The sequence below is a fragment of the Homarus americanus genome, unplaced genomic scaffold (assembly GCF_018991925.1).
Source record: "Homarus americanus isolate GMGI-L3 unplaced genomic scaffold, GMGI_Hamer_2.0 scaffold30535, whole genome shotgun sequence".
In the NCBI taxonomy this organism is placed as follows: Eukaryota; Metazoa; Arthropoda; class Malacostraca; order Decapoda; family Nephropidae; genus Homarus; species Homarus americanus.
The window spans coordinates 11,707,372-11,733,476 of NW_024732440.1; the positions used below are offsets into that span (position 1 = coordinate 11,707,372).

Below are 26,105 nucleotides of genomic sequence, written 5' to 3' on the forward strand. Positions count from 1 at the left end.
ATCGATGGTTCGGTTACGTATTTATCTAAGTTAACTCATTGTTTCATACCGATGTGATTTATCAAGATATATATATATATATATATATATATATATATATATATATATATATATATATATATATATATATCTATACTTCATTTTAGTCCCATATATATAACCTGCGGACTTTGAACATATAATCAACGACCTCACCAGCAGAATCCAGACCCTCGACCTACTGGTTGTGACTAGGGAACGCTTACCGTTATCAGCGACCTCACCAGCAAGAATGAACCCTCGACTTTCCACTGGTTCGATTCCTTGCTGGTGAGATCGTCTTTGTGCTTCTATCCTACCAACAAATACTAGCTGAAATCATGTTCTATATATATATATATATATATATATATATATATATATATATATATATATATATATGTATATATATATATATATATATTGTATATTTTTGTGATATATATATATATATATATATATATCTTAATGTCGGAATTGCTGGACTTTATTTTCTCTCCACTTGACTTGGGTTTATTAAAAATTAATAGATGGTATTGTGTATTGGAAGCGCCCTTTGAGAAAATCGAGACAGCACAGAACATAAATCTGCTAAACAAAATAAAAATTAATTCTTCATGCCATATTTCTGTTTGCTTCCTCTGCCACTTTGAGTGAACGCACCATAGTTTCCTACCACATCGTTCTTCGTTTGAAACTGGGAGATAGGGTCCATGTATATGATCACAGTTTGAGGAAGATCATCTGCCATAAACTGGGAAATGAATCCAGTGAAGAGTGACAACTTCTGGGTGAAGGAATGAAGCAGCCATATGTAACCGATTTCTTTAATGGATATTGCTTATCTCCATCACCTCAATACTGGGGGTCAGTTGAACTGGGCCTGTTTCAAGATGTGAAAGGAGGAATAATCTTTTTCGCCCCCATCAAAGCACCTCTTCGTCCGTCCAGTCAGCGCCCTATTGAACTTGCAAGTTGCAGGTGATGATACTGGGTTGTTCTCTGGTGTAACTTCATTCTGATAGCAAATTTCCACCGTTGAGTGCAGTGTGTTCTTGTCATCTCGGGTTCCAGTGTTGACATCATTGTTGTCCCAAGCGCACGTTGAAATATAAAAATGATGTAAAAGGTATGTCTATCGTGTATATTTTCCTTGTGTTTTTGGATGGCCCCAGATCAGATCAGTGAAACATCTTTATAACTAAATAATTCAGACCATAGGGTGTCTTTATTGAGTGATTTCCTTTATTTTATTGATGCATAGGCCTTCCTTTGTATAGACTTAGAGGATTTTGTTTAAAAAGTGGTATGTTGTTATAGGGAGGATTGACTGTGTATCAATGTGATATTATTACAGTACAGTTTTGTACTGCTTTAGAATTTGGGCAAAATCCCTTCAACCCAATCACCAAATACCATCATTAAACTACTACTCCCACCACTACCACCATCATCATCATCATTTCGCTATCTTTATCACTATTACTTCCATCATCACAGCAATTATCACCATACTTACGCTGACAGAGGACGAAAGGACAAACGGACGGACAGACGGACATTTTTGTAAGCAATACCTGTTCCTAATCCACTGCATAGATTGAACCTAGCTGGTGTTTCCGATTTCCATCTGTACATCTGTACAAGTATGGGCGATTCAGTCTCAAGCCATTTCACTTCATCATAGCTGTTGTAATGGCCAGGATTAAGGATGTTCAACAAAGATTTCGATCCTGTAAGACTTCCTAGTCTAAGTCAAAGTGCTTGATGCTAGGGACAAAGTGCTTGATGCTTCCAAGGACAAAGTGCTCTCTGCTACTGCATCCTATGAACTGGGTAACTTATATTTTAGTCATTAGTGGTCATTGAAATTGAGGGATAGTAAAAATTGGGTATTACTGGCGGGAGAAGCCACTCACAAATTGCTGCCATTGGTCATTTCATACTAAGTGGACCACAAGGAAAGGTTTGATACTGATTTTATCCTTGGTGCTCTTCTATTAAATAAATGCCAGTTTTTATCCACAGGGGTGATTTGGGGCAAAGTACACCCCAGATCCGGCAGCAATCTATTTTTGGAATGTCGGGTTGAGCGTGAGGCCAAACATTTTGGCATCTTTCATAACCCTCTGGGTCCCGGTCTATTTACCAGGTGGCCTGGCCCAGCGCTCGGGCTACTTACCGTCCGACTCGGTTTAATAGCCACTTCCTAAGTTTATTAGGTGTGATTATAGGTTTGATTTGTTTAACCTGTACTGCCTATATCTCTGTCCAACTGTTGGATAGGTGGAATCAAGCATTCGTCTTACTACTATCTCCTCCTTTAGGTTGATAATCTTTCTTCCTTTTCTCTTCGCCACAATGTTGGCTTGACTTTCTCTTTTTTTACAGGTACTTTAACGGGCAATGTTCGGTGGTTTATCTGTGTACCGCCGGTAAGGCTTTGGGTTCGTGTCGACGTCTTGCCCGGGTGTCCACCGTTTCTCTGTGGATGTCGGTCACAAAATAACCCCTATAGTACCTCCTTCTTTCCTCCACAGCAAACTGTGGAATTATCTGCATTCTTCTGTGTTTCCATACTTATACAATCTGTCTCACTTTAAAGCTGGTTTTCCGGCACCTTCGTTGTGCAGATTAACACAATATAACCTTTTTCTTCTCTATTTTAATTTTTCTGTTCTTATTTTTTTCACCCCTAGGCCCCCGTTGTGGGTCGTTCGACCTGTGCCTGGGTGGGTTAATCCCGTAAAAAATGACTGCTTAAATACCTATCAACAGGGGCACCAGATTATACAATAGAGGCTCCTTAAAGTTGATGAACACTAAAATATACTCAGCACATATTCTACTCATTATGTCTAAGGTCTCAAATTCTGAAGAAATTTTGTCCTTATTAATAAAGGTCGTCAGTTTTTCTGAAAATTTCCAGATATAAATGTTGGCCCATCTGCTCACTGCACCCTTAAAACATCATTTATATCCACGAGTAATGATTCATCCTTACACTAGAAAAAGTATAAAAGGTTTTAAAATATATTTTGAGCTTCATAATGGAAAACCCTTTTAACGGTGTCTGATTAACAATAAACCCTTGCAGATGAAAGTGGACATTATCATTCATTAAACCCTTTCTACAAAGGGTATATTATAATTCTCTAAAGTCTAAACCCTTACTATAAAGTGCATAATAAATTCTTTAAACCCTTTAAACCCTTTAAAGCCCAAGAAAATAACTCGGCAGTGATCTTCCTCACATTAGTTTTTTGCCATATCTCCTTTATCTCCTCCGCGATCAAGTCCAAGACAGTACTCACGCGTCTTTCAGTTGTACCGTAGATATTGTAAAAAACAGCATCACAAGTGTGGCTGTATCTATATAACCTCTTCCACCCTTTACTGTCTCTGAAGAACTCAAAGTCACTTAAAATACTCCCTCTTACGCAGAATAGATCCAAAACAATTGAATGGATCCGCCTTCCACGGCTGGTTAGGTGTCGCCGGAGCTGATTGCTGTGACGTTCATCGGCATATTCAGAACATGGTGTTTTAATCTTCTTTTATCCCATATCTTTCTTTCCTTCTTGCTTTTTCTTCTCCTCCTCATGTACAATAGAGTTATATATAGGTTAAGCATGAACATTAAGAGTGGATGTAACGTTTAAGTCATTTAAATTACTTCACACTTCCCTCTCCTTCGCCACATCATCATGATTATATTCTGCTACGATGACCCAAGTAGCGCATGTAATTAATCAAAATAATTTTAAATCAAATTTGTGTTTGGCTCATTAATTTACAAAGTAAGTTGGGATGGGATGGAAGTGGTATGTGGCAAACATAAATGAGCAGTTATGTTTTATATCACAATAAAACTAATTATATTCTAATAAATACTATTTAAAACTCTAGGTCATTTCAGAGAAAATTTTTTTTTTTCATGTTTTGTACAAACTCTGTTATATTCCAAGCATTTCACAAGGTATGAATCAATAACATCTTGAGACAAATTACCAATCGGCAATAATGTAAGGACCAACTGCAGTATAAAGAGTATTATGGACTATATACTAACATGTACAAAAGGGTATTTTACATATCAAATGATATTTTGCAGTAAATACCCTTTTGCCTAAAATAATTGCGATATCAAACAATATATAATTTATACCTGTCATGGGTTGCGTTGGGCCTCCCACAACCCATCCCAAATGTTTGATTAGGTAGAGAGTAAGGTTCGCCAGCCGATGAGGGTCATTTCACGCCTCAAAACCACATTTTTGTCAGTGTGGGCCAGAGGAGAGTAGACTCTGCTCCGCGGATTTAGAACAGGGCCATACAATCTTACCAGTGCTACGAGTCTGTGTGTCATTCCGAGATTGTTGTTAGAGTCAAGCGAAAAGTTAACACATCCTGTAAAGGAAGTGATCAATGGTGAGGACCTGGTTGCTACAAGAGCACTCCAGGCCGGCCTAATAGATCTAAATGATTAATTCTCCAGGTTGACAAACTCTCCCTTATACCTTACGGTACTGTGGCGTGAATGTGGGTGACTGACCTATCCATGCAAATTATGAGTCCAGTGTATGGAATTGTGCCAAATAAACGTAAGTGCAATCATCTGCCCGTATCTGTGATCCTCTATTATTATTTTTACCAAGGGTAATGACTGATTGGTTATGACAAAATATAACCAATAGCAGATGGATGTTGGAAGTTAGTCGTTATTCATCATCATTTATCAAGTACGCAACGCATTGAATGCCGGAAGCAGAGTGAAATTCTGGTGATACACCATAATCTCCTGGGTGAGTAATCAGTGTGAAGGTATCTGAGTTCTACGGTAAGAAAACCACTTTCTTGCATTTAAAACCTAACACTGCCGATAATAAGTATGTTTCTAAATAACTTACTTGCGTTTCATGGTCAAACCTCTTGAGTTGCTGGAGTGGAACTTGGCTCGCAATCGGGATTCATGGCAATGAACGCCATAGTAATTTCATTTTATTCCTTCCTCTTCCTGTCACTGGCTGCAAACCTGTCTATCTGGCTGAAGGTTTTCTTCTCGTCCTTTAATCAATAGGGCATTATCCATTGTTTGGCTGTGAGAGCCGTTGGTTTTTTCGTATGGCGTTGACGTGAGGCGTTTGTTTTTTTTTGTTTTTGTGAGAAGGAAGAATGAAGATTAGAGGTTGGGGAAGGAAGTTATAGTTCGAATTGAAGAAATTCAGGAGGAGGTAAGAGGGCGGGTTGACCGCCTAGCTAATCTAATAGTGTGTTTGGGTTGTGTCATGGGTTAGTTATTGTCTGCCGGTACAGGCACTAGACAGCCTACCCTGTCCCATTTATGGGTGTTTTAAGGGCCTTATTTCATATTCCGCCGACCCTACTGGCGGATGCTGGTCTAGGGAGGTTGTCTATTGCCTGGCCGTGTAGATCGGGGGTGGTAATGGACCTTTTGAGATTTCGTAGCTTTTTGGGAACCATGTATGGTTGTTGTCGTTATCTGGTGGGAGTCTTTGGAGGAGTTCTTGCTCTGATCGTTCTATCTTTTGCCAGATTCTGCTGGCCAGTGTGTGCAGCTGCTGGTTGATGGGTTTCATTCTCAGGTCTCTATGTATCTCAGCTGTGGTTCTGGTGAAGGGGTATCTTTCACCTGTGACGAATCTTAGGGCTTCATTTTGGACCACTTGTAATTTTAATATTTGAGTGGTGCTCATGGCATGAAGAGGTATTGCTGGGTAAGTTAATATCGGTGTGATAAATGATGTCACCAGGCGGAGTTTTATTTTTTCAGGAAGCGCTTTAAAGCGGTATAGTTTTCTCAGCTCTCTTCTTGCGTTTTCCTTCCTACTGTGGACATGATGGGAGTAACCTGTCGTGGATATATGTAGGCCCAGGAGGGTCCCTCTGCTTTTGTATTCTTTCTGGGCATTATTGGTTACTAATGGATGGGTTTTCTTTCTGCTTAAAGGTACCACTGTGAATTTCGGGATACTGGTTTGGATTTTCCATTGTTTTTCGTAGTTATTTACCCTTTCTAATTCCCGCCTGGTGTTGTCGACCTGTAACGCTCGCGATTTTCCTTGATTTGTTGTTATTTGAGTGATGTCGTCTGCATACATAATATCTTCGTTGCCTATTCTAGTGGGAGGCGGAGTGTCACTTGTGTAGATAATATATAGGGTGGGGGAGAGGACGCTTCCCTGAGGGACTCCACTCATGAGTGGGAAGGTCTCTCCTGTGTGTTGTCCTACCCTCAGTCTAGCATTTCTGCCGTCAAGAAAGTTGCAAAGCAACTTTTCAATGTTGGTGGGAAGTCCGAGTTGGAGGATCTTATATTTTAGACCGTCGTGCCAGACTTTGTCCCAAAAAAAATATATGATTCATTTTATTCATTTTATTCCTTCCTCTTCCTATCACTGGCTGCAAAACCTGTCGATCTGACTTGAAGGTTTTCTTCTCGTCCTTTAATCAAATTAAGGAGCATTATCCATTGTTTGGCTGTGAGAGGGGCGTTGGTTTTTTCGCTATTGGCGTTGACGTGAGGCGTCTATTTACAGTTAACAGGTGTGGCAACCTGATTGCAGGCCACGCTGCCACAACAACAATAAAAAAGTAATTTACAAAGAAAAGGCTGAACATAATAAACCCTAACTCAGCCACGAAACAAATTAATCCCTATAGGAAACAAAATAATACTAGGCGATCCATTCACTGTCTTCAGGGAAATACGTGACTTACATGTTGGGCAGCCGACTCGTGCTAGCTAAGCCAACCAAGCCAGTTAGACGGTGGTACTAGCTGCAATGAGCGTATTTACATCAAGGTGGTGAAAGATGAGAAAGATTAGTAATATGATCATAAGTCTCTTTGTTTTTTAGGTAATGACACAAATATTTTTTTTTAAATCACTGGGAAGGTTTCCTTTGATGTATAAAGAGTTAAATATATAAGTCAAACATTTGATCCCATTCTTGCTCATTTGTTTTATAAAATCTGCAATAAGGTAATGAATTCCATAGAATTTTCAGTTTGTTACTGTATTTATTTCCTTTTCATTTCTTACCTCCACTATATGCTTATTATTGTATAGCTCTTCTACATACTTCACCCATCTCCCCTTTATTTCTTGTGCCTCAAATAACATCTTACTGTTTTGCTTTTTATATTCCCACCCCAATTAATTCCTTTTTTTTAGTTCCTAAAATTAACCCGAATACACTGGCTGCTCTTCGAGTTTGTTGAATCCATTTGTCAGGTTACTTAAAAGTATGGACACAAGTGTAAGTTACGTCTGGAGCAACATTCATCTTGGTAAATGCTCATGTGAAAAGTATTTTCTCAATACATTTCAAGTATGAATTAAATTTCAAATGGAGACACAGATACAATGCGTTTAGGTGTCATTCCTTATTTCATCGTAAAAACAATATTTGGCAACTGTACAATTAAGAGCATTCTGAACATTAATGCTTTGATTACTTCCGGATAAAACCCGTATTCCTTAAACACTCATAAACAGAGATCGGATTACCTCTGGATATAAATGTATTGCTTAAACAACCCTCTTATTTCATATCACCTTTGGATAGAAGCTATACCATTAAAAAAATCCTTAATAGATGTCACCTGCGGATAGAAGCAGTGGATATTTTGACCGGTCGGTGTACAATAAGCTTAAAATTAAATTCCAGAATAGACGATAATATAGATTTTATTGTTTTCACTGACCGATGTTAGTAAGCAGTTGGTCCAACCTACTCCTCACCACAACACTGCCTGTAGTTATATTACAACCCAATCTTCTAGCCTCTTCACCTCTTCTCTATGATTTCATCTCTTGCACCGCCCGTTGAATCTTCCCTAAAGGTCTTAACCTAGTAACCTTTTTTTATTTCCTTTAACCTCTAACCTCTAAGCTAAATAAAATCGACTAGAGTTAACTAAAACAAAATGCCGCCCTACAAAGCCTTTTAACTCTTTCCCAAATCACTTAACCCAATATTCTAGCATTTCAATTCTTCACTAGCCATTTAACCATTCCATTATCCCCTTCTCTTTTCTCCAGTCACCCTAAGGCACTGGCTAAGACGGTCCTCCTCTTCTGTCTTAGCCGGTAGTCTCATGGCGAAAGGAAATCAACAAACCTGCGATAGAGTGAGACACGAGGACATGGTGTAAGTTTAGTTACATCTTTCACCCTTGTTGTATTAATTCTTACGTTACGTCTGTCTGATTTGTCATTATTTGGACTACCAGTTTTCCTATGAATGTGAACATAGATAGTTTTATTTTGATGGTAAGATGTTTGTTTCTATATTCTTTGTTGCTATTGAGATTTAATCAGTTTCTTAGCCACTTGCTTATCCTTTACTGTAAATGATCGAGACACAATTTAAACATAAACAATTAACACTTAACCCTCTTAATAATTGGTTAACTTATTCTCTTAACTCTTATTTTAAAATTTTTAACCAACTTAAGTTAAAAATGTGGAGTCCATGTAATTTACAAGAACTAATTTTGATTCTCGAATTTCTGGTTTCTCTCTCATATAAAAAACATATTTAAAATATGTTTAACATTGTAACATATAATATGAATTTATAGTTTTACATTCTGGCTCAACTACTATTTCTGACCATTAAACACATGCATTGTTTTAACAGAGTTGGATCAACGGGTATTGATTCAACTCTCTCCTTTGCCCATTATTTTAACCCTCTGTTTTAGCCAACTTGTACCTATTTGTTCTGCCTACCGTTACTGTATAACCCATTTTTGGTTTACTATTTTTAATATCTGTTCTGTCGATTATTTCAGGCATTTGTTTTTTCCGTAACATATTCATTTGTTTTGATAATTATTTTGTAAACTGTTGAGTATAAGAGTCGTTTATTTTGCCCATTAATTTAGCCATCTGTTTGCCCCTCATCATAACCTACCGTTAGAATAGTCTAAGGTAATGTACATGACATTAAAACGTCTTCTGCCGGACATGAAAATGCCTTGAACAAGAAATTTTAATGATTTTTGTTTTGCTTTCGTGTTTTTTATTTTATTTTAGAGTTGTTATAAGCTAGTAGTATCATGCTAGTGTCATTGGTATTAACAAATATGCTTTCGTTTGTACTGAATCCAATTTCACCGTTTATATTGAACATGAGGACTCACACGAGACATTTGGTATTTTTTTGTTTTTAATTCAGGTATGAAAGCCTTTTGTTCTCATTGTTATTTCTGAGACCCCAAACTCTAAGACTGGCATCGTTACAAACTTTATATCATTCTCCTAAAATCATATAATTTTGTATTTCATCTATCAACCCTGTCGGCTAGTAGGAAAGTCTTCTGTTAGTATTTCAAGTCTATTTTACTAAACCTGATACTTTAATTTAATTTATTCTATTTCTTTACACCCTTGTTCGCTTGGTTCCGAAGTACTTGATACACTTGAATTTTAAAACATTTAAGTATCTTTCTGGAAACAATAATAAAAACATTTCTTTTCTTAGCCTTCCTTTTCTCTTTCTAAAGTACAGTACTTACACCATATATTTGAAAGTCGTATAATATGGTACTGATTTATTATTATTATTATTATTATTATTATTATTATTATTATTATTATTATTATTATTATTATGATTATTATCTTCGTTGTTGTCGATATTATTATTATTATTATTATTATTATTATTATTATTATTATTATTATTATTATTATCATCATCGTCAACATCATTATTATTATTATTATTATTATTATTATTATTTTTATTATTATTATTATTATTATTATTATTATTATTATTATTATTATTATTATTATTATTATTATTATTATTATTATCATCATCATTATTATTATTATTATTATTATTATTATATTATTATATTATTATTATATTATTATTATTATTATTATTATTATTATTATTATTATTATTATTATTATTATTATTATTATTATTATTATTATTATTATTATTATATTTATTATTATTATTATTATTATTATTATTATTATTATTATTATTATTATTATTATTATTACTATTATATTTTCGCCCCCGGGCCGTGTTGTGGGTCAGTGACCTATGCCCGGGTGAGCTAATCCCCGTAAGAAAAGAAGAAAGCAAAAGTGATGGTGATTAAGCTCATATGATGGTATTTAAGCTAATATGAGGGCAATTAAGCTCATAGGAGGGCAATTGAGGTCTTAATAGCCTGTTAATTAAAATTATATCGTAAGTCAGCTTTTATCGACGTTAACGTTAGGTTAGGTTACGCTCTTATTATCATGCCATTTAAGCTCCCATCATGCATCTTAATTACCTAGTTTGAGCTTGTATCTTCTACACAATCATCATTTCACTGTTGATTATCTCTTTGTTAATTATTTATTAATCTTTTTTTTTTGTTAAAACGTATATTGTTAAATCATTGTTTACATCCCTATTAATTAATAACCAATTTTTAGTTGCCGTTTTTACTGTAAATTGTTATTCACTCACATGTATAACTGCAGAAAAGCGTAGCCTGGCGAGGGTTCGAACCTGTAACCTACGGTGGTGTTCAGGTCTTATATATGTAACCCTTACTCTCCAACATGTAGTTTCCAATCAACACCACTGCGTCAAGTCGACCTCAGGTGTGTTTCAAGTGAGTACTTCAAGATCTGGATATATTTCAGCTGAACACCTCAACTTTGGGATATATTTAAGTTATATTTAACCTAGAGATATATTCCAGCTGAATACGTCGATCTGGGGATGACGGATACTTCACCTGAACACCCATACTTCAGGATACATGTCAGGTAAGTGATTTCCTGTACTGTATTGTCAGTTCTTCACGAGAACACATAACTATTTCTAATTCTTAACGATGATAGATATATTTTGGGTATGGTTAAGGGTTTATCAGTGTACCGTATCAATTGGTTCGAGAGTTTCTATTTTTGCTTTTAAAATCCATTTGTGAAGACAGAAAGTTGGTGTTAGTTATGTAGTTTATACATGAGTATAATTTATGTTTTGAAGTTGTGGGGGCAGCAAATTGCATTGTGGGGGTAAAATATAATATATTTCTTTTAGTTCAGTTTCGAGGGCAGTCATAGCTAGTGTGTTTTGTCTCTCTTTTAGGATCAGTTGAAGACAACAAGTCGGTTTGTAAGTCCGATTGAAAAATAAATAATATGTGAGTTCTTCAGTTGCAAGAGCAGAAGGTGTATTTTGTATTTATAAAATTAATAGGTTTCTACGACTGTGAGGGCGCCTTATGGCTATAAATTCTAAGCAGATTTTTTTATGGGACAGTTATTTGTGTAACCGTTTGTGTTATAAGTGTAGGAAAAATGTGTTAGATGTACATTTAGAAGGGGGGACTATTGGCTGTATTAATACAACCATTCTATTTATTAGGACAGAGCAGGTAGTTAATGTGTGAGGCCAGTTAAATTTGTTAGGGTAGAGAAGTTGGTTAGAGTTAGGCACCAGTTAGTTGTGATGACTTGACCTGGTTATTAAATTGTAGGATAGAAATTGGGTTGTGAGGTTAGTTGGTAAAGAGTGAGAGTTAATATAATTAATTTAATTACAGCATACAATTTGTAAGCAAGACAGTGTGTAAGTGTGTAGCTTTGTAAGAATAACTGGTATCCAAGGATAACCTCTGATTAGTGTTGGCATTACGTATTAGTATTAACAACAGATAATTTTGGGTAGTCAGAGCGTCGTGCAGCTCAACAACCTCTTCTCTAGTGTCTTTTTAAGTTGGTTTCGTGATCCAGATAATCAACGATATATAAAGATAATATTTATTGGCTCATTTGTTTTAGCAATATGCTGATTCTTTGCGTTCCATGAAACACAAATGACAGTCCTGACTCAAACATACAACAGATAAAAGGTTACTGACAAGAGTACGGGTATTGTTCTTTCTCTAAGATCCCAGTGCAGTTGCTTGTGGTCATTCATTACCAACATAGTCAGGTGCTCAACATACAGTATAGCCTTTATGTCTCTGTTTCAGAGTTACATAGAATATGGTAATAGTCTGCTCTCTCTTTTCATAGGAAGATAAATAACTTTGGGTAATGGACAGGTAAGGGAAGAACAAAGTATGGGAGATTATGAGTAATGCAGTCGAACGGTTTAGCCAAGCCTTGGGGAGAAGTAGGCCCGACCGGGACGAGGGATAGAGGCTTGGGTCTTGGTGTTCCGTGACTCTACACTGGAGTCTTCCGAATCCCTCTTGCCCAACCTTGGACTGAAGGCAAAATCAGCCTTTTTTCCAAGTCTTGGACTGAATGCGAAGTCTGCCCTTTTGCCAAGTCTAGGGCTGAAGGCGAAATCGGCCTTCTTACCAAGTCTTGGACTGAATGCGAAGTCTGCCCTTTTGCCAAGTCTTGGGCTGAAGGCGAAATCGGCCTTTTTTCCAAGTCTTGGGCTAAATGCGAAGTCTGCCCTTTTGCCAAGTCTAGGGCTGAAGGCGAAATCAGCCTTCTTGCCTAGCCTTGGACTAAAAGCAAAGTCAGATTTTTTCCCCGGCCTTGATGAAAAAACAAATTCACTCCGCCTTCCGAGCCTTGGGGAAAAGGCAAAGTCGGCACCTCGCTTGCCAAGTCTTGGAGAGAATGCGAAACCATCACCTCTCTTGCCGAGGCGCGGGATGAACGATACACTGTTCTTCCCTACTAACGCCGCTGCTGACTCGCTCAACATTTCGGGTGATGACATCTCTGTAACGTCCTCAGTCAACTCCTCCGGCAGGTAATCATTATTGTCGTCCCGGAGGTATTCTGAGGTGGCCAGGTTGTCGTCGTAAGCGAGTTCTTCATTGGTGATGTCGTCTCCACGTTTACCCAACCGAGGTGAGAATAGTGACCGACGAACTGCAACTGAAAATACAAAGGGTTAGTGCTGCCTGAGAAATAGTTTATAGACTGACTATATTATTTTAAGATTTAATTATTTTTAATTGAATTTCTTATTAACAAGCTAAACTAAATTATAAGCTTATCTACATTTTGTTCTGAGCCCGCAAGAGGACACAGAAATGTAGTACATATTTACCGGCATAATGTTAAGTAGAGTAAAATTTAGCAAAATAGATTTAGAAATGGAAAAAGTGCTAAAGAAGCTATATTTGGTTTGGGAATTCTGAGTGAAAGGAGTTTAGTGGTCCAAAGAAATTTTTTAAGCTAATATGTTTTGTGTTGCTGTAGTTGCTTTTCTTATACCGAAAATTCAGAAGAAAAAATAAAAGACATTCAAGTGTGGTTTTCTTAATAGGGAATGTTATTAGGCCCATTAATCTTGTCGATAAAGCATAATAATTATCTACAATTTAATCAGGGTATTTAAAGAGCATTCAGTGTAATCTGAAGTTTACGATATAAAACCTTAGCACTAGTATGCAAGCGCACATACAGTATATACAGTACTGTATACATTCACTCATAAGATGAAAGTCAACATAGCAAGAGCAATAATTCTATGTTTATGAGAGATGTTTGGGACGCATGATGTGTGTGTGTGTGTGTGTGTGTGGTATTATTATGTGTGAGTGTGAGGACGTTAATGAAGGACGGGTAGATAAGGGACGTAAATTGCAAGGGAGGGTTGTAGTGTGAAGGAAAAGGGAGGTTCAAGGAATCGAGTTTCACGGAGGGAAGGCTTAGTTAGTGGAATTTCAGATGACCCTTGATTATCGAAGGCTCAAGTAGTGGTTTCCTTAATGGAGGGTTACGTTTATGCTCAATGGTGGAGGATTGGGGTGACGGAGGTTCAGACAACAAAGATTTATGTGATAAAAGGTGCAGATGATGGAGATTCAGATGGTGTTGGTTCATATGATAAAAGGATAAAGTGGTAATGGTTCAAGTGAAAGAGATTCAAATGGTGCTGGATAACTCACCGAAGGGCCACCACCACCTGTGAGTGCTGTCGTCGTTGTCGTCAGTTGGTTCGTTGTCGTGTTGAGGAGTTTGTCGCTTCATTCGCCTCTCCGGATCCTGTAACGGCATGGCAGAAGACGTGCCACTGTTAATTTTATTTGTAATAAACCATCATGCATTTCCTGAGGAGGATGGAAGAGATTGAAGATTCTGGCAACAATCTGGACTAATTTTGGTAACATACTACATGCGGTTACCTGTTCAAATCCCACTGTGTGTGTGTGTATGTGTGTGTAGTTATACATATGTGATTTTGAGAATGTTTGCATGTGTATGTATGAGTGTGTGTGCGTGCACGTGTGCATGTGTTAGTTTGCAAATATGTATGGGTGTGTGTGTGCATGGTAGGTTCATGTATGCGTTGCAGTAAAACACACACGCTACGTCTTGGCTACATACTTATAAGAGATATTTCACTTCACTCTCATATCAGTATATCATTTTTCTGATTACTCTTTTATTATTGCGCAGTACTTATTCTCTCGACCTCTTATGCGTAAAGGATTTTTGGTGTTATTACTCAGTGTTATCATTAGTTATCTTCCACACACCTCTTGAGAGTTCTCCACACTCCTCTTGTTCCTTTTGGTGTGATCGTCCTCCTGCTTCTGACTTGTCTCTGTCGCCTGGTGGGGGTGGAGGAAGATATAGGAGGGAAAAGATGGAAGCAGATGGCAGGATGGGAAAGAAGCCGGAGGGGAAAATGTTGGGAATGGAGGAGTGAGCGAGTGGGAGAAGAAAGGGCGGGGAGTGGAGGGGAGAGGGATAAAGGTGAAGGAGGGTACAGATAGGATGGTTTGGATCGAGACGGGTGCGTGTATGGGGGTGGATTATTTAGGTGGAAGAGAACGTTGGAAAGGGGAATTTTGAAGAAAAAATAATAATCTAGGTATTTTGTCATTTCGGAAGAGAAGTGAAAACTTATTTAATAAAATAATATAGTCCAGTATTTTCTAGAGTACCTAAGGAGCACTTCTTCTTTTCCCGCCGCCCACAGAATCACCACTACTGTACTATACATTGTAAACGCCAGGCTTTCGCTACTTGTAAATATGAGCATGAGTGATTATGGTCTTAAATGATGAAACCTCTTCCAGAATAAAGAGAAGAAAATTTGATTCTGATAATCAAAATAAAGTACATTACTTTAACTCCGCCATATCGCACATCCTAGAATATTAGTTACTTTATTCACGTTAATTCTTTTGTTATGGAATATGTACATTTGGCAGCAAAAATCCTCCCACAGCCCTGGTACACAGTGCTGTGGGAGAACTTTTGCTGGCAACTGTGCACTTAAATTAATATTGCTTATTAGGGATTCATTTTTTAATATTCCTAACGTCTAAATTATTTGTTTTTCTGTCTTGGGTCATGGTTCCAGTTAGGTACTTACAAAATGTATGTTTTTCTTTTCACCTAGCTGGTTTTAAAGGCATGTATGCCGGTAAGATAAAGTTTCACTGTAATTTTTATATCTTTCTGGAAGTCTTCTCTTTTTTTTTCATCAGCCTGTTCGCTGCATTCTTACACCTCATGTTATGAGCAAAATTTAGTGACTGAATTCTTCATAGTGAATATATACCTACTTCTATGTGTCAGCTCTATGTGGTAATCTGATTAACTTTGTCGTAAATTTGCAAGTCCCTTCCTTATGATTGTCTTTACGTTAACTACCACTCCATGTAACTATCCTTAACTTCCCCTCTTTGTTTGTTTCCATGGTCATAAACCTCTTCCCTTAGCGTCCGTCCCCCAATTAGCTTACCTTGGAATGTCATATCCAACTCAGCCGTCTCCTAACTCTCTTTTTCCTGCGTTACTTTACACATATCACGTTTCTCCCTTAACTAGCGTACTTTAGCTTATCCCTAAATTACTCTACTTTATATTTTCTCTTCCCATTTTCATCCTTCCTTGACTTCCCCGGCCAGCTCCTCACCTCGTCATCGTAGAGATCTACGCTTCTCTTGCCAGGTCGCTGGGAGTAGTAGAGTCTCTTGGGTGTGTCTTGACTGTTATATTGAAGCTCCTGTGACTTTGGGGGGACCTGTGGGAAGGAGGTAAGAGGTCAGGAGACGATATAATTGGTGTAAGGAGGTTTTTAAAAATTAACATTCCGAGACTGACCAAATGGCTTTACCTTGCTACTACACATTTCTCGCTGTCAGTGCATTCATTCATGCTGCAAAAATTGTCATGAAGCTAGGAGAGTTACGAAAGCTTGCAACAATGTCAAAAGTAAGAGTATTGCTACATTTTTATTTACCGTGTCTGCGGAGGTGACGGAGGGATACATGTTGTAGAGCAGACTGAGGGGTTGGGCCTCAGAGGTATCGTCTAGGGCAGGTGGATACTGGGCGAAGGACGCCTGAGGGAGCCCGGCCCACTCGTCCTCCAAGCCTGTCGAGGTGAAAACACGTCAAGCAACGCACACTAGAATAATATTTTATTGGAGGATTAGAGTCAGCTGTAGGGACTTATGTACGGTACATAAGGTGGCAGAAGAACATCTGTAAACAAAACTTATTTTGGGATTACCTTTCTAGAAGATAAGCTGCTTAGTTATTTTATGGTAATTATTTGTAATAGGAAAACAACTGCGTCATCTAGCTCTATGAATACCAATTTTGATTAAGTAACATCTAGGAAACTTTTTTGTCGAGTGGTGGCTTACAAACAATATGTGTGGATGAACATACGATTATTGCTGCGATGGTATTACAAATTTGGTTAAATATTTAAGCCATTATCATAACGTTACTTAACTTTATTTGCGTTATCTTTGTAAGTAAGTTTGTGAGTAAGAAAAACTTTCATTAACCAGTACGATATATTAAATCTCAAGAATGATAACTTGCACACAACTGTGTTGGTGAGAGTGAAAATTTTGATTAATTTTTTACATCTTATTTTAATCCAGAAGTTTAATTAAATGTTGCGAGAAATTTTACATCATAATTTTTTTATGGAACGTCTGTTTTGCCGGGGAGGATCAGGACATCAACCCTATATTGTCAAGTGATGTACACTGTAGAGGCTGACACCCACACGCCAGGCTTGAACGTGGACGCGCAGGGTGGGAGGCAGGAGCTTTACTACTGAGTAAGCTTAGCTAGTTCCAGTGTGAGTTTAATACCCAGTTATCATACTGCCCATCGTGGGTGTATCAAGTGACACTTAAGTAATTTTTTAACAAGCCCACTGGTAAACACGGAATATTAAAGCTTTAGGGCACGTTTAGTTAGTTTTTCTTTAAGTATATGGGTGTTTATACATATATTTCCTGGAAAACCTGTACACACACACACACACACACACACACAGATAAGAGCATTTAGTCCATGTAGAATTGGTTTGAAGTTTTTCTCTAGGGAATTACAGCTTAAAATCTAATTGGGAATAGTTTATAGTGACAATAATGTTAGACAAAACTTTGTTTAAAGTAGGTGAAGAGTTGAGCTTAAGAAACTCTTATAGGGTGAGTTGATGATAATCTTTAGAGAGCGAGGAGTGTCGTCCTTCACACACTCACAGTACACTGAACCTTGAGTGACAAATCCCACGGCACAAAGTCCCAGGCACTGTCACCTGGTAGGTATATTTCCACTTCACTCAGGAATACATTCAACATATTTCATCCTACTTTTATGTAATGGCACGCAATATACTGTACATCATATGATGCCGGGATAAGGAGTTTTAACTAAACAGTATTTTACAAAAGCTATTACAGAAATGTAATACAACTCTGTGTCTTTAATCTATTTTCCACGAATTGTTATGTTTTATAACTCCGTTGACGTTTAATCAAGTTAGGTTCTATAGCAGAGGAAAGATTGGTGTTTCATTAAGGAAAATTAAATTAATAATAAATTCTTCTGGGACTATTGTAAATGTGAGACTGTTACTAGCAGTGAGGGTGTACTTTATCTCCCACTTGCCACCGGGTGACCGTACGATCTGTAGCGACTTTGTTACCTGTAGTGTTTACACTCTTCTTGTTATCTCGGTAGTTAGGGAAGTATTGTACTTGTTCTGTGAGAAAGAGAGAGCAGGTGTCACCTCTCATCGGTCTGCCAGGTGGTAGTTGGGTAAACCACGGAACACTTTGCAGACTTACTAACCATTACTTAACTGGTTTCACTTGTTCTGGAACAGTCTCTTAACCCCGTTGATAGTTTTTTTATAGCATAGGATTAGGATAATGAAAATAGAAATTAAGGGATCATGCGCATGTGCTTTGCCACTGTCATGGTGGTTAACTGCTGCTGATGACCAACTCATTGGGTGACTACACTCACTTAGGGTAAGAGTTTCCAATCTTTATATGAGGTAAATCGTTAAGATGTATCTGTTGTGGATAGAAACGATACATTACAACAAATAATAATAATATGTAAGGTGATCTTGTCTAATAAATGGGGCTTGAAAACTCGGCAGTTAAAGTACCTAAATACAGAAGAAAAAAGATAATAATAAAAAGAAATAATATATATATATATATATATATATATATATATATATATATATATATATATATATATATATATATATATATATATATATATATATATATATATATATATATATATATATATATATATATATATATATATATATATATATATATATATATATATATATATATATATATATATATTTTTATTTTTATTTTTTTTTTTTTTTTTTTTTTTTTCATGTAGTTCACAATGGAAACGTGGATAAGATAAATCTTGATAAAATCACACAGGAAAAAGGGAAACAATGGAGTACCTTAGCTTTCGTCTTTATTCAAGACATCTTCAGAGGCAACTGAATTACAAGGACTGAGAGAGGCTTATGTACACAGGGTGATCTTACAAAACATGAGGTCAGGTAAAAAACACGACATCCACTAATCCACACACCACCACCACAGGAAATACAAGAGGAGCTTACAAGAAAGGGCGACGTAACTAGTCATCATTCGACTGCCGGACCAGGAGCTGTGAAGACCTGCCTTCTCTGCTGTCATTGTTGGCCAACTTTGCTGACCGGACCGTCGACAACATCTCACGAGTGTTCTCGGTTTATCGAGGATTAGTTTGCCCCCCCCACTGGTGGTGTGAGTGACCCACACTCCAGCTGGAGAGCAGCTATAGCGCGATATTCCCGACGTGGTTTGAGCTCTTTTCCTTCTACTACTATTTTTCCCTTTTTCGCTCTGGCCTAGGGACCTGCACCCTCAAAAGTATATTCGTCCTGCGGTCCCCCTTGTAACTGTTCACCTCCCTCCCAGGAGATTGTGAACACGAAAGGGGGTTGGAGCAAGAACCCATCCCTCTGCCGAGCCTTTCCAGGAAAACAGTGATTGTGCGGGTCCACCTGGAGAGAGGGTAGCAATCATCATCCTTAGCTCACGTCTATAAGTGATCAGTCACATACACTAAGAAGTAGGTTTCCCCAAACGGGGCTCTGGGAGAGAAGCTCAGGAACCACTCTACGACCACCCGGCCATCAAGTGCCTGCGGGGAGTGTTGAAATTTCTCTGCTACTTACTCAACCGGAATAGGTAGGATCTGAACAACAGAAAAATCTCTAAAGAAGAAGAAAACGCCACTTATCCATCGGTTATGGAGCGCGTACGCCCTCCTAACCGCGACCCCCGCCTGAACAGCCAACCTGACGACTCGAACCACGACAGGCTCCGCACAGAAAAAGCGGACCAGCTGCAGGCCTTCCACAAAGCCCTGAAGGGCAAGAACAACGCCACCCACACCTCTGCCACCGCCCCCAACAACTTCACCACCACTGTTACCGCCAATGAGGACGACAACTGGGTGAAAGTTGAAAACGAAAAACGTCGACGTGCTTTTTCGGGAAACGAAATCCGCTAAGCAGCTCAAAAGGCACCCATATCCAATACCAACTCGTCCCCAACGACAGTGCCAAAATTCCGGATCTCGAAAACGGACACGAAAACGATATGTGCCGCCATCACAGAGATGGAGAAACAAAACCCACTGGCCACGTTCTCAGAGCGGCCCAACCTAAATGGGGAGATGATTATTCACCCCAAAGACAAGGACTCCGCCACCACCCTCGGCACTTACCTAAAAAACATTACCACCGTTGCATCAACCAAGCTGGACCCCGCCTAAAAACTGATGAAGTCGGTAGTCCTCCTATACCCAAAGGAGTTACCCCTCGAACCCTTGGAGAACCATCCGAAGATCCTAAAAGCCGAAAGATGCTCTCCCCCGACCGACAAGACGGCCACCACAAAACAAGTGCTCATAACGCACTACGGTCCACCCCCCAGTACCATAGACCTCAAAACCTGGGGATCTACGAAGTGAGGCCATTAGTTCCAGAACCCCTGCGGTGCTTCAGATGCCAGAAATACGGGCACCATCAGACGAGGTGCACGTACAAGGAAATCTGCGCCGTCTGCGCACAGAAGCACGTCACACACTCCTGCCTCACCAAGTTGAAGAATGGGGAAAAAAATTGCCCCCAAGAGTGCCAACTGTGGAGGCAAACACCACGCCTGGAACCCTGGATGCTCCGAGAGGACAAAGAGGGTCCAGGCAAACCGACCAGCAGCAAGACCGGCCCCCACCGCTGCACACCAGCCCCATCAAGTACCTTCGTGTGGGGAACCCAAATGCAAAGACAACAAAGCCCACCCCCTCAACCGGTCAACACCCAAAGTGCAGCCAAGTTTCCTGGCCTCCCTACGCCCACACCTCAGCCTCCCAAGCAGCAGACAATGACAACAACTACGAAAAAGACAAAACAAGCACACACCAAGGCACCAGAAGGAATGATACACGTATCAGACCCAGCCAAGGTACTGACAACCTTCGCAGAGGGCCTAGCCGGACTACTGGGCCACAAGATCCAACCTACACAGCTCCAAATACACATGGGGAGCGTCCTCGGGCAAGTCGTCACAGCTCCAGCCCCAGCCACCTCAGTGGAGGACACCATGCCGGCCCCCACACGAGTGACAGCCGAGGTACATACACTCTACACCGAATAAAGGCCACCAGGGAACCAAAGATACCGACAGCTCCCAGAAAGAAACTGGACGTTTCAACTCCCCTGAGCCGAACCACGGCCCAGAAGGCAAAAACCACCACAGAACAAGAGGATATGAACCTGATCCAGTCGGAATCAGACCTGAACATATCCATCGAAGATCACCAGAAGTCCCCGATGAAACAGTGGTGGAAAACACCAGCACCCTGAACATCCTTATTATGGAATGCTCAGGGCATCAAAAAAAAGAAACACCTCCTGCAAGAAGCAGCAGCCAAGGACAAGCTTGACATTATACTGCTTCAAGAAACACTCCTACAAGAAAACCACTGTTTCAAATTCAATGGCTACAAGACATACAAGAGGCATTTTACGCAGGCGTTGACAAGAGGATGTATGATCCTCGTCAAGTCGATCATACCTTCCACTGAGGTCATGCAGAAATTGTCATGTGGGGAAAACATAGAGACACCGGTACAAGCTACTACATTGCCGAGATACTCAGCACAGTGGACAACAAACCAGCCTTGGTGGTCTTCCTCGACTTGGAGAAGGCCTTCGAACTAGCAAATCCATTGGCCATTATAACGACGCTCGCTGAAAAACGCGTCAAAGGAAGGTTGCTGGGGTGGATCCAGAACTACCTCACACAGAGAGAAGCAAGAGTACGCTTTCAGGGGGCAACGTCAAGCTACAGGGCCCACGAACACGGAACCCCACAAGGAGATATCCTTAGTCGAACGCTGTTCAAAGTCCTGATGGAAAATCTAGTCAGACTTCCTTTCAGACAAACAGCCAAGCTCCTCTGCTGTGCAGACGACTTACAGCTCATAGTAAGAGGAGCAAACAGACTAATCGACACGCAACACGCACTCCAACTTAAAGAAGAGGATTGCAACAGACTTGGACTCAAGATAAATCCAGCCAAGTCGAAAGCGATGGCCATCTGCACAGACACACCAGACATGATGCTCTCCATACAAAACACCAGTGTCTTGGAATCTGGTTCGACCAGAAACTCACTTTCAAGCCGCAACTCGAGTATCTCAGGCACAGGACGAAGAGCAGACACAACATAATGAGGTCGCTCACCAGCACAACCAGAGCAGACACAACATAATGAGGTCGCTCACCAGCACAACCGCAGGAGCGAACAAACATGTGCTCAAAGCCTACTACACGGCCGCCATCAGATCGCTGGTAGATTACAGTGCTCCAGCACTCATTGGACTGAGAGAAGACTAGATAGCTAAGCTAGAAGTTATCCAAAATAATGCTCTCAGGACCATGCTCGGAGCACCCATGTGGACCAGAATTTGCAATTTGCAAATGGAAACTGAACTACCACCCCTGGCAGTACGAGTCAAGCAGGTGACAGCCGGTCTCCTCGCCAAAATTTGTAGATCAGATAAGCCCACAACTGCCAAAACGCGAATCAGTGCCTCCCTTCACCTCGACCACAGAGTGCAAGGGGCCACCTGGTCGCATGAGGCAAGCGAGGTCATCAGGCACCTGCAAGCAGAAGCACTCATCAAGAGCAACCAAGACATACGAGACAGGGATTATGTGGTTCCACCACTATGGAGCCCTCCATCAGTCACATTCAAATTCACCGAACTAGGTGATAGCAAAGCCAGCCTCCAGAAGGAGGACCTCAAAATAACTCAGGAAGCCATAGCCACCGAGACACCGGCTGATGCAGCATCATACTTCACAGACGGCTCGGTGGATCCAAAACATGAAAGATCCGGAGCGGCCTTCTACACCCAAGGTCAGATCCTCCCATGGAGACTTTCTAATGACTGCTCCGCTCTACAAACAGAGCTGGTAGCAATCTCAAAGTCCCTACAACACGCTGCAACGGAACACAACAATTCCATCATAATTCACACGGACTCGAAAATGGCCACGCAGGCGCTGCAACACAGTCAACCAAGAGACAACGTCCACATCATAACCTCGATCCTCGCACAGCTACAGGACTTCCAAAGACAAAATCGCCCAGTCGTCTTACACTGGATTCCCAGTCATGTAGTTATCGGGGGAAATGACATGGCAGACGAAGCAGCCAAGGCAGCCACACGTACCAGAAGCGTACACATTCAAGTTCCAGCAAGCGTGCAACAGATCAAGAACCACATCAGAAAGACTACCAAGCTCCACATCCAAAGGAGCTTCCTTGACGCATTCAACGCTGGTTCCCAATCAGCCAAATGGTACCTGGTGGCTACAAAAGGGGAACCACCATACACTGCCAAGAAAACACCAAGACAAACCTAAGTTAGCCTTCATCGACTACGACTAGGGTCCAAGTGCACCTGGCAGACGGTCGGAAATGTTGTCAGGGAATGCACCTACTGTCAGGAGCCAGCGGCCAACGCACTGGAACACTATCTCCTCGAGTGCGAAGTCACACAAAGTCTCCGAAACAGAATTCGAAACTTCCAAGAAGAACACACAAAACAAGCGGCCACTCTAACCTGAAAAGCCCAAACAAACCACATTCACCACCTTCTTTGGGTCATCACACGATACCCACCACCCAGATAACTTAGGAAGTATCCTACCCCAGCAACTGCGGGCTCCGATCACTGACCGAGGGTCTGCTCACACTTGTAAACCTGCAGTATCCTTTCATACCAAAATACCCAATCCGGTCTGGCTGGTGCAAGAGCTCCAGCCGGAACCACCAAACGGGCCGCCTACAGGCCCGTGTCGGACTACGATCCGAGAATCTCAACAACACAGCAACAACTAGTCATGTTAGTGGGGCCTTTCAAGTCAGAGACAGGGGGAGTGAGAAAATAGGCAAAGCATTAAACAGCTACTTCTTATAAGTTTTCACAGAAGAAATTCGTGAGGAAATGCCAGAGGTGGAACTGATATTTAGGGGAAATGAAGAAGAGAAATTAAAGAATATCACTATCAGAAAAGAGGATGTTCTTAAGAAGATAAATAAATTAAAGAAGACAAAATCCCCAGAGTCGAATGATATTTTTCCACGAGTTTTGAAAGAGTGTAAGGAACAGATTAGCGGACCCCTCGATAATTTATTTACAAAATCATTAGACACGGGAGTTGTGCCAGACTTGTGGAAACAGGCATATGTAGTATCCATATTCAAAAAGGGAGACAGAGCATCAGCATCAAATTACCGGCCGATTAGTTTGACGTCAGTAGTGAGGAAATTTCTTGAATCAATTATAGCAAATAGCATCCAATCGCATTTAGAGAAAAACACATTAATCTACGACTCTCAACATGGATTTACAAAGGGAAAATCTTGTCTAACAAATTTGCTGACGTTTTTTAGGAAAGTCTTTGAGGTAGTAGATAATGACGAAAATTACGATGTTATTTACTTAAACTTTAGCAAAGCGTTTTACAGAGTACCGCATCAGAGGCTTCTGAGAACAGTTAAGGCTCGTTCTATCGAGGGCAAAGTTTTAAATTAGATAAAATCATGGCTCGCCAATAGAATACAGAAGGTCAGTGTAGTTGGTGTTAAATCTGAGTGGGGCTGTGTAACCAGTGGGGTTCCCCAGGTGTCAGTCCTGGGCCCAGTCTTGTTCATGATCTACATAAACGATCTAGATACTGGGATCAGCAGTGACATAAGCAAGTTTGCGGGTGACACCAAAATAGGGCGGCAGATTAATTCAGGGCAGGATGCAAATGCACTGCAAGAGGATTTATATAAACTGCAGGAGTGGTCAGAAAAATGGCAAATGAAATTCAACACCAGCAAGTGCAGCTTACTTAATATTGGAAGAACAATACTGTCAATGTATACAGCCTTAACAACATCAACCTAGAGAAGTCGACTTGTAAAAGAGACTTAGGGGTACTTGTAAGCCCTGACCTACAGCCTAGAAAACTGTGAGTTAATGTTCGAAATAAGGCAAACAGAGTATTAGGTTTTATATCTAGAAGTGTAAGTAATAAGAGTGCAGAGGTCTTATTGCAACCATATCTTGCGTTAGTCAGGCCGCACCTCGATTATGCTCTTCAGTTCTGGTGTCCTTATTATAGAATGGATATCAATTCACTGGAGTAAGTGCAGCGAAGGATGACAAAAATGATTCCGGGACTTAGAAACCTTCCATATCAAGATAGGTTAAAGAAACTAAACTTGCATTCCCTAGAAAGACGAAGAGTGCGGGGAGATATGATAAAAGTATTTAAGTGGGTGAAAGGAATCAATAAAGGAGATATAGATATAGTTCTTATAATATCCGAGCAGGATAGGACTCGTAGCAACAGATTTAAGTTGGATAAGTTTAGGTTTTGGAGGGAGATAGGAAGGAACTGGTTCACAATAGGGTGGCAGACGCGTGGAACAAGCTTAGCAACTTTGTAGTAAGTGCTGGAACGCTGGAAAGTTTTAAAATGAGGCTAGATAGATTCATGTATGATAGGGAGTGGTAGTAACTCTCTACATGAGCTGAATGAACAGGCCAACCGGCCTATTGCAGACTCCTTATTTTCTTATGTTCTTATGCTAAGTCAAAAAAAAAAATATAACGAGACCCACTAATCATCTATCCTACGTCTACCTTAAGTGCTTTCAAAGCGTTATTAACCTTGGATCACTGACAAATAAATTTGTGTAACATATTATCAGTTTTGTACTGACCATGTAGCAATTGTAATGGAAATTAAATAGCTCAGACTGGGAAAGCATTGCAACTCAGAATTTAATTGATACGATCACAATATTATGACGGCATCTGAAAGCAGTGCATTCGTCGTTCATATAAGGAACAATAATCATCCCTTAGATTAGGAAAACAGTTTAGAAGTGTATAAATCATCGTGTCACTGATAGACTTCTAGTTATAGCAAGTTTTATTAGATAAATTAATTTTATAAACCTTAGTGATGGTCAGTACAAAACTTATAATATTTTACATAAATTTATTTGTCAGTGGTCCAAGATTAATAACGCTTTGAAAGCACTTAGGGTAGATGTAGGATAGATAAATAGTGGGTCTCGTTATATTTTTTACCTGACTTAACATAACAAGTTACGTCGCCCTTTCTTGAAAGCTCCTCTTGTGTTTGCAGTGTGGTTGGTGTGTGGATTAGTGGATGTCAT

General features: G+C 39.8%; 1 protein-coding gene across 1 annotated transcript in view; it reads right to left on the reverse strand.

The window, feature by feature from the left end:
• Positions 1–11,825: 11,825 nt before the first annotated feature.
• The window catches only part of LOC121868826 (buccalin-like), a 71,868-nt gene continuing 57,588 nt past the window's right edge, over positions 11,826–26,105 (reverse strand). Inside the window, exons 2-5 of the mRNA XM_042369793.1 lie at positions 16,251–16,384; positions 15,924–16,031; positions 13,942–14,038; positions 11,826–12,922 (exon numbers count right to left, since the gene is read on the reverse strand). Coding sequence (XP_042225727.1) covers positions 12,177–12,922; positions 13,942–14,038; positions 15,924–16,031; positions 16,251–16,384 — 1,085 coding nt within the window. The 3' untranslated portion in view covers positions 11,826–12,176. The remainder of the gene's footprint in view (positions 12,923–13,941; positions 14,039–15,923; positions 16,032–16,250; positions 16,385–26,105) is intronic.